Source organism: Pseudopodoces humilis, chromosome 4 (assembly GCF_049639895.1).
Source record: "Pseudopodoces humilis isolate 2021_Gansu_Grassland_sample_001 chromosome 4, ASM4963989v1, whole genome shotgun sequence".
In the NCBI taxonomy this organism is placed as follows: Eukaryota; Metazoa; Chordata; class Aves; order Passeriformes; family Paridae; genus Pseudopodoces; species Pseudopodoces humilis.
In genome coordinates, this window is record NC_142203.1 from 5,248,865 (window position 1) to 5,258,758 (window position 9,894).

General features: G+C 44.5%; 1 protein-coding gene across 1 annotated transcript; it reads right to left on the bottom strand.

The window, feature by feature from the left end:
* Positions 1-6,041: 6,041 nt before the first annotated feature.
* LOC106628541 (uncharacterized) lies at positions 6,042-7,121 on the bottom strand. Its single transcript, XM_088054207.1, has 2 exons — positions 6,404-7,121; positions 6,042-6,238 (listed from the first exon to the last, which is right to left on the bottom strand). The coding sequence occupies exons 1-2, from the start codon at positions 7,119-7,121 to the stop codon at positions 6,042-6,044; spliced, it is 915 nt and encodes a 304-aa protein (XP_087910333.1).
* Positions 7,122-9,894: the final 2,773 nt, after the last annotated feature.

Here is a 9,894-nt window from a genome sequence, read left to right on the forward strand (position 1 = left end):
CTTATTTCACCTTCCTTGGCAAGAATGGAGGGTCCTTGAGCCTCAAATATTTCCTCCGCTTTATACAGTGATGTTTAAATAGAGATAAAATCAATTTCCATTCACTTTTTTCCAAAATAGTCTTTACAAGGTTTTAGGATTTTTTCCTTCACATGTCTCAGACAAGGAAAAAAACTCCTCCCTCTTCCCCTACCCCAAAGGCTCTTGCACAGTTTCTTTGTGCCATTTCTGCTTCTTTATCATTGTGAATATATGTTTAAATCTCATTGTAGTAATTGTGAAAAGCAGAGTATCTCTTCAGGATTTTTAAAAAGTTTAGTAAGGAATAAAATAAGAGACAAAAATCCAGCACTGGTGTGCTCCTGGCAAACACCCAAAGAACACACCATAGACTTGGAACAGTTTATCTTTACACTGTATCATTCCTGAGGCTGTGCATATTCATGTGTTTTGTTATACAAACTTCCTTGGAAACTCTTGATTTTCCAGTTTCTCTTCTTTTTTGATTTTTAACCTCTGACTTCCCTGCAGGATAGATAGATAGATAGATAGATAGATAGATAGATAGATAGATAGATAGATAGATAGATAGATAGATAGATAGATAGATAGATATAGCCATGTTCCTATCCTGTTATTTTACACTCTGGATGCTTATGCATCACAGTCCACAGATGTAAGGAAAACCAGAAAATTAGTTTTGCACCATTCTTTAAGTTGGTTACATAGAGGTATTTTTAGTCTCTATTTTTAAGTTTGCTAATGCCTACAACACAATGTATTTATTACATTAGCATTCATATAAACTATACAGTGTAAACAAAAACTGACAGATTATACTATACAAAAGCAGTTAAAAGTAAGTATAAATTGTACTATATCAAAGTACTTGTGATACAAGAAGTTAATCTATAAATATGAAAGCCAATGTTATATTGTCATCTATAACATAATGAACCCATCTCTGGATAAATGCATATGAATGTTAAGCTAATTTTAATATATGCTCTAGTGATAGGGAAGACAAAGCATGTTTTGGTTGTATAAAATGCTTTTAGTTTCTTGGTGTTTTGTTTCAAATGTGGGATTTTTTCCTCTGCTGTTTACTTTCCTCTATAGAGATTTGAGGTATATATAGGTCCCCTATTTATATAGGTCCTCAATAGAGAACTAATGGCTTTTTACACACACTTACATGTGCATGAAGAGGAACTCTTCATTTGAAAGCAGTCATTTACTGTCCTAGATCAGCTCAGGCAAAAAAAAGAGACCACTCATTCTGTTCTAGTTAGAATTGATAGTATGCTCTCTAGTCCAAGCATAAAAGAGCTAAGACAGGGCAGATGTCCTCAACTGTGGAACATCACTGATGACAGGGAAGCCTTGGGTGCAACTCCTTGGGAAGTAACTTACACTGTTCTTGCTGGCTTGAATTAATCCCAGTGGCAAGACATACTAAAATGAGCTGTGAGTCTTGTCCCGATCCTTCTCTTACCCGTCATTTCTGCTTTATTATCTGAATCTTCTGTATCTCCATGGGAACTTGGCAGTTGTTGTTTATGATTACTTTCCCCAGGACAGGTGGGAAGTCTAATTTTACATTATTGCTTTGATGGCTAATAAAATGCAGGCTATGGTGCATCTTAGCACCTGCCAGTCAAACAATGCCCACAGTGGATTTGAAATAGAGGTATTTAAATGCAAATGGAAATTTGACATGTCTGCCATTGACCTCTGTAATTGGGCTGATGATCCCGATGTTCCTAGGAGTTTTAATTTTTGGGTGTACACTGAGGAAGAAATATAGCCAAATATCAAAAAATATACATCATTAGAGAGTTTCAGAATAGCCAGTTCATCTCCTTTGCCTGTTTGAGAAGCCCTTGAAAGCACTCCCTTTTTTCCTCAATAGCAAAACAAGTGGGAAAAGCAAGCCTCGTTGAGCCTTGAAATGAAAAGCAGGCTGATTAAGATGACCTATGTAGGCATACTTCCCCAGCTCACAGAGCAAAGGGACTTTAGTGACTGACACCTATGGCTCACAAATGTTCTATTAGGGAGTTTCCCTGAGACTTAAATCCTGAAAGGAAGGCACTCCTGAGATAGATGAGCGCAAATGGAAAATATGGGTAGGGACACACTGTAGTTTTGAGAATACAAATCCTGTTATTTGCTCCTCTTCACTGTTACTTTTGTGATCTCCATTCATGAGGAACTTCACAAATGGGGAACATATGACCTGCTAATGTTACTTTAGAGATGCTACTGACCTCAAGGCCTGGACCGTGCCAGGAGCATCCTCCTGCAAGCCTGACTCCCTGCATCTTACTCTCCTGGGTAATTAGGGACTCCAAAGGGCAGTCTTGGAGAACGGAACTGGCTGCTGCAGAGGCTAAGGAAGGCCACTGTGGAAGGAGCACTCAAACTGAAGTTGTGCATTGGAATCACATAATGAGGTGGGAAAAGACCTCTGGAAGTCTTTAGCCCAACCTCCTCCTCAACTGCATCAGCCATAGCAGATTGCTCAGGGCTTTGTCCAGTTTCTCTTGAAAAGTCAAAGCAAGGAGAATGCACAGCCTCTCTGGGTCTGCACAGGAACTTCCAGAATCTGGTTAGTTGCAGAAAATGTCAGACCTGATGAACACTAGTCTCCCATCTTAAAAAAAACCAAAAAACCAAAAAACAAAAAAAACCAAAAAAAACCAAAAAAAAAACCAAAAAAAACCCCCAGAAAACAAACAAACCAACCAAAACCAACAAAACCCCAGCCAACCTCCAAACCAAACCAATACTCTGATTGAATTGTGTCATTACAAAAGAATTAGACTAATATTTTCTATTAAGAGCTACCACCACTGGATCGACCCTTCTACGAGACGAACAGCTGTTTGCACAGCTGGTGGCTGACACAATGCTTGCTCTTCAAAAATCACTGGCCTGTGGAACTGCACAGTGCTTACTCTAGGATCATGTTGAACATTAACCAAGTACAGGAGAGTAACCAGCCCAGTTGTGCCAACTTTTCTACTAATTGGGAAAGAAGCACTAGTTCTTTGGGGGGGTCAGTTATGACTTGGGGGTCACTGACCACTAGGGACCAACAGAGACCCCTGGGACAGAAGATCACATGTCCAGAGTGGAGGAATCACATTAATGATTTGGTGAAAATTATAATGAGATGTATGTTTATTCCAGGAAAATCAACAGATATGTATTGTATCATATCATATATCATATCATATCATATCATCATATCATATCATATCATATCACATAACAAAATATACAGAAGTTTTGCTATTATGAGGATGCATGGTATTTCAGAGGAGATATCCCCTTGTGCATCTGGCTGAAGAAAGAATGCCCACTTCTTAATGCTACATTGGTGTTAAGGACTTTTATTTTACCAATTTGGAATTGGTAATAACTTGACTCAGAGCAGACAAACTAAGCCACCTAATCATCTTGTAGTAATTTTGCCAGTACTGTACTTGTGTAAGATTGTTCCTTTATAGAAGTTGATTTGTGTGGAAAATTTACAAAAGTTTTCCTTGCGCAGCTCCCAGCCCTGCCCCAGCACATGCATGTGCACAGACACATAAACATAACTCACACCCTCTAAGAAATTTTTGTAAGAATCATTTGTTTGTTGGGATGCAACATCGGTGGCTGGACTCCTTTTCCCCAGGACCGAGACTGATGAGAGAGAAGCTGTTTTCTCATCTTCAGGCTTAGTTGTTTATTCTTTCATTATCTACATTACACATATACAGAGCACAAGGAGCTACATACACTAAGATAGGTGAAAAATTGAGAACAAATAATCTCTCCAAGGTCTTTTATATGTCTGTTTCTCCAATAATCAAATGCCAAGTAAGTTTTTTTTCTTAATGACCCAATGACCCAACACCTGTGTGCTGCACTGTGGACTTCTTTATCCAATCACTCATTATTACCCAAAAATCCTTAGAAGAAGAAGATGAAGAAAGAAGAAGAAGGAGAAAGGGACCATGCACTAAACCCTCCGTATTGTCTCTCATTCTCTAATATAGCTTAAATCCTAAACTCTAACTCTCTCAACCAGTGACTTAAGGAAACCACATCCACTCACACACTCACATTCTCTGCTTAACTTTAATAGCTGTTTCCATGGCGTTATGCTAAATGCAGTGCTCTCTTGTGTAACAGAGCCAGGCACCACAGATAAGGGCCTGTTTTCTGTGCTTCTGACCCCAACATTTGTTCATGATAAACCTCATGTTGGAAGCAGTAGTTGTTTCTCACTACCAAAGCATGACAGCAGAAGAAATTTCCTCCTTAGCCAGTAGGTAATTGTCTTGTTGGGATCAGACTTTTTGCAGAAATTACTCTGCTCCCCACATTCAGCCTTAGAGAGGTCTGAGCTTTGTTCCCTGAGAATGGGGGAGATGAGGGCAATGCAAGGAGTCAAAAAAGAACACTTAAAGGGTTGAATTTTACCCATAACTATGTTAAATCTTCAGCTCCAAGGAAGCTGTAAAAGTCAGGCCCATGTGTTAAAATAACCCACAGGTCAGAGAGAGGACAGGAGTGCCTTGCCTAGGTGGCAGAGATGTAGAATCTGAGTGCAGCAAGTCAAGGCGATGGCTGGAGATTTAAAGTTGCACTTCCAGCATTCACGGCACTCATCGTGATAAGGTGACTGGTACTGACAGCTTTCCTTTTCTTTTTTCTGCAAACCAAGGCTGTCAGTGTTTCTGTGTTTGTATTAATGAGAAGGGTAGAGATTAGATTTGTGGTTTAATGGAGAGCAAAGCGGTGTCCAAATTCAACTGATTTCATTTTTGTTTTGATGATATTTTTTCTGTGATGAGTCTGAAAATCAAGGACATCTTTTTAGAAGTGCTCAGAATCCAAGATCTCTGACTTTGCTGTGGTAGGAGCCCAGTGATCTCACAGAGCCTGTTTGCTCTTGTTCTTGAGTAAGCAAAGATGTGGGCTCTTTCAGCCTTTTTTTTTTTTTTAGAGAGGAAAAAAACCCAGACTCAAATCTAATTCTGGTGTTGAATATTCTGAAAAATCTGTCTTATTGAAGGAAGTAACACTTTGTGATACTTGTGGTATCAGAATGTGCAAATTTTATAATTCATTCAGACACCTGATAATCCAGACCAATAATGCTCTTATTAATGTTTTAACACTGTTGATAGAAATAAAATTAGCGGAAATTTTTGCTTAAATTTCCAAAGATATTTTGAATGTGAGAATATTCATTTGGGAGAGGAACAGAATGCATTTACACGGTTCTATTATGGCTTTTTTCCCCAACACGCAGGTCCTCTCATTTCTCTTCTCTAGCTTAAGCATTAAAGCAACTCACCTGCTTTTAAAATGAAGCTCAAATATAACTCTTTCTGCTATTTTGCTTAAATTTTTCTGTGTGATCTGAAAATAATCAGTTGCAATTTGCTTTATAGCATTCTTGTGGGAGTGAAAAAAGGCCAGAAGAATTTTTCCCAACCGAATGTATATAGAATGTATGTAGAACTGTATTAGACTCCATCAATATTCATACTTTGCTTTATATATAACTTTATTAAGCCTATGCTTTATAATAAATTTTAGCAAGCAGGCTTTCAGTTCAATTACAGCAACTGCTTTTCAGCAAGCTAGATGAAGAAAGCAAGTTTTCCACATACTCCTTGTCCATTATTCCACCTGAATGAACTCCTTGCAGTTCAATAACTGCAGTATAATATAAAAAAACTATCAGCTACTGTATTAGAGTATAAAAGGTTAATTTATTAAGGTTAATGCCTTCATTCCAGCACCACTGCTGTATCTGGAACTACGTTTTCAAATGTGCTCACATTTCAGTGTGTCAGGTTCTCTCAGTTACTGAGGCATCTCAGACTCCCAGCACCAGAGGACTGCCCCAACTAGGACTTCACCAGGCACTGCTTGGAAGCAAGACCTGGGAAGATGCAGTTGTTTCCCAAAGTCACCATAGGCTTGCTTGGTCCAAGTTTCATCACTTCCTCTGATGAGAGCCCCTTGGGGCTTCAGGGTTGCACAGGTGCCTGCCTTGGCCTCTTGCTGGGTGGGGGAGAATCCTGGGGGCTGGAGGCTCTCCTCTTTCGGGCACACCGAGACTTCCTGTGAGACTGGTCCCAGCCCTGTACCTTGCTGCAGATACTGCCCTGGGCAGATGGACCTGCCAACACTGCCTGCTCTGGCTCCTCCTGGGGCTGGTCCCCCTCTGTGGGAATGAGCACAGGGAGGCAGTGCCTGGGACCCCCTTGGAGGGCAGCCCCTGATGTTCCTGCTTCCTCCTCCACATTTAATCCTGCTGGGACACTGGCAGAAATCCTCTCCTGGGAGCTGCTGGACCTGGAGCTGCTGGACATGGAGCTGGAGCTGGCACTGGCCACAAGGCTGTTAGTCTCCTCCCTGCCAATGCCGAAAAGCAGCAGCCTCTGGGCTTCCTCACTGCATTTGGCCACAATGATAGTGATGAGGCCATGGATCAATGGTGCTGTGTGCTCCCCAAAACAGTTCTGCAGTGCCTGAACCAAGTTCTGAACATTCAGACCATGGAGGCAGAGATGATGCAGGATGCTGCTCTGTGCAACTTGTACTAGCCACCACTGGTCCTGGAATATTGCCTCCAGCCTTTCCCACAGCCAGGGCCGCACAGCATCCAGGAGGTGCTGTCTTTGTTGGAACAGTCTTGCCCACACCTCAGGCAGGAGGCCACCCACAGGCTCTGGCCCTGCAGCCCCTTGCTCAGCTGCAGACAGTGTTCCCTGTGGAGAAGGTGCAGGGGACACCAGAAGGCCATGGGGGCTGTTTTCATCCAGGAGGATGGGAGCTGCCTCTGTGTGACTGCTGGTCTCAGATGACTCTTCAGGAGAGATGACAGAAAACAGCAGATAGTCCTGTTCACCCCGCTCAGAAAACCTGACAGTCTCTATCAGTGTCCTGCAGAGTGGGCACAATGGATTTGTCTGTGTCCACCGCAGGATGCAGCCCAGGCAGAACCGGTGGTGACAGGGCAGAGCAGAAGCCACATCCTTTGGAGTGTCCTGGCAGATGAGGCAGTTGCTGTCATTTTCTCTGGCCGTTTTTGTGCTTGGCAGCATTTTGGGGAAAGCTGAGGATCAGGACCTGCTCCCTTCCATTGGTGTCACACTGCAGGAGAAGATGTAGTCACTGACTGTCCCAGGGAGGGAAGCAAAGAATGGCCAGGCCCCTGAACAAGAACACTCTCCCATCTTCCTAAGTCACGTCACCCACCCCATGGCCACCCTGCAGGGACATCTTCCTGCACAGCTCACCCTCAATGCTGCAACCACAGTGTCTGGCTGCCCCAACCAGGCAGGGCAGGGAAACAGGTGTGATTACTCTAGGATAGGTAGAGAGCTGTCAGTGGCAGCCCCCAGCACACCACCAGTGCTGGGAAAAGCCTGGTTTGACTCTGCAGATCCCAGAGTCTTCCTCAGCGGGAGTCAATGCTTGGGCCAGATTGGCGCAGTTACTCCTGGAGCCCAAATAAAATCAGCAATGGATGTTTTGTCACAATCTGCCACTTGGGATGTCACCCTCCAGAGCCTGATGTCACAATGGGATGTTCCCCACTAGAGGTGCACAGTGCTAGGAAAGAAAACAAAATAATTTCTTGTTTTGAACTTCTACATTTCCATGTTGCTCTGCTTTGGTCACCTGCGTCATGCATCCATGGCTGTGTTTCTTGTACCTGCCCTGACACACTGCTGAGGTGTCCCATGAGCAGGAATGTGGTGGGAGCAGTCAGCATGGACTGCCTGTGGCTGGATGATGTCTCCTTCCCTCACTGCCTTTCCCTGTGCAATGCCAGGATCTGGAGTATTGGCGTGGAGGTGGCAAGCCCTGGGTGAGAGGAAGGATCCCCTCCAGCCATAGGCATGTAGATCGCTGTGCCCAGCTGTGAGAGGAAGCCCCTGCCAGGCCCTTCAGGCACACATGGTGTGGGGGACACTTCCTCGTGATCCCCAAGCTGACACCCTGAAGTGGTGCACAGTGTTCTGGGGATACTCCTTTTGGGTGGGCAGAGCTCAGGATGACCAACAGGCACTGGAACCAAGTGGTACAACAGGGAAGTGCCAGCAGAAGCCAGAGGTGATGCCCTGTTGAATTTTCAATGCACCTGTGACAAGATAATTTGCTCCTCCTGCCCACACCACCTTTGTCATCTGTTGCATTGTGTGTGTGTGTGTGTGGCTGCAGCAGGGTTTTCTGTGAGAGGAGGCACTGCTGACATGGCCCTGAGGCTCCAGGGTCCATGGCTGTACCCCTCATTATGTGGGTGCAACCAACAGTGGGGCATGAGAGGAAGGGTAAAGGCATTAGTAGGAAGAGAATCTCAGACACTGTGAGTGAAACAACAATTTATTTCCTTTTATTATTTCCTGAATAAAGGGTTGCAGAAGTTCTGCTAGCGCTGCTGTCAGGACAGCCTCCTGCTGGGAGGAGGAAAATCCTGGGAGCTGGGGACCTTCTTCTGTGGGGGGTGCTGGGACCCCTTGGGCAAGAGGTTCCCGCTCTGGCTGGGAGTAGAGGGGCTGTGGCTGCAGCCCTGGGCAGAGGGACCTGCCACCACCATCTGCTGCAGTCTCTCCTAGCTCTGGTCCTACTCTGAGGGGTCAAGTGCAGGTGAGGAGCAGCTGGGGCTCCCAGTGAAGGTGGATACTGATGTACCAGCTTTTTTTCTCCACCTTGGAGGCTGCAGGGTTGGTGGGGATCCCCTCCAGGAGCTGGGAGGTCAAGGGCCCTCACAGGCACAAAAGCTACTGGAGCTGGATCTGGACCTGCAGCTGCTAGAGCTGGCCACAGGGCATTGTTCTCATCCATGACAGGACCTGAGCACAGCAGCCTCTGGGCCTCCTTGCTGCACTGGCCCACAATGACTCTGCTGATGCTGTGGATCAGTGGCACAGTGTGCTCACTGAGGAGAGGCTTCAGCACCTGGACCGGCATCTCCACATCTGGCCCATAGATGCAGAGACTGTACAGGATGCAGTTCTCTATGTCCTCAACCAGCTACCACTGGTCCCAGTATATTCCCTCCAGCCTCTGATGCACAGTCGTTTTCAGGATGTTATATGAAATTCAGTGCTTTCTTGGATGTCAGAGCCAGGTATCAGAGATAAGGGCACTGTGCCTTTGTCTGTGCCTCTGACTCCAACAAGAAAAGCATACTTTGTTAGCTTGAGGGCTGGATAGTGCAAGTTTGGACTGCTGTGGGGGCGTGGGGGCACTGGCTTTGCCCGTTAACATCTGCTCAGGTGACAGCCCCATGTCTCTATTCACAGGGCTTCTCCTCAACCTCCCTGGGAGAGCCCATCACACCCAGGCATTTCAGGTCAACGCCTACACCAGATTTTCCTGTTTGGTTTTGAAGTCAGAGTTTGTCATCTCTACAGCCCTGCTATATCAATGGTGATGGCACAAAGACACTTTTTGCTGGTTTCTGGGACTGTGTGACTGTCCTGCTTTGCTTGCCCAGTAAAAAGGTTATTGGAAAAATCGCTAGATGCTCAAACATAGATTTATTTCCTCTCTTTTCTCTTTAAGTAACTGCAAACTCCTCCCCAGTTTTCTCCCAGACACCTAAAAGCTGGCATTAGCTCAGGCTTCTTAAAAATGTAATGACAATCAGTCAGTTTTATTAAACAAGTTTGAGGATTCTTTCTTGACTTGAGGCAATTCAGAGAAGGTGTCCAACAGCAAATATCACAATCTGTTCTTAAATGTAGCAAAGAAAATTCTCATGACAGGTTTTACAGGTTTTACAACCTGGTTCCATCTCAGGAACTCTTGCTTCTGTGCTTCACTATTTTGCAGTGGTTTTCCTTGTGCTTTTTAGCATGACTTCTT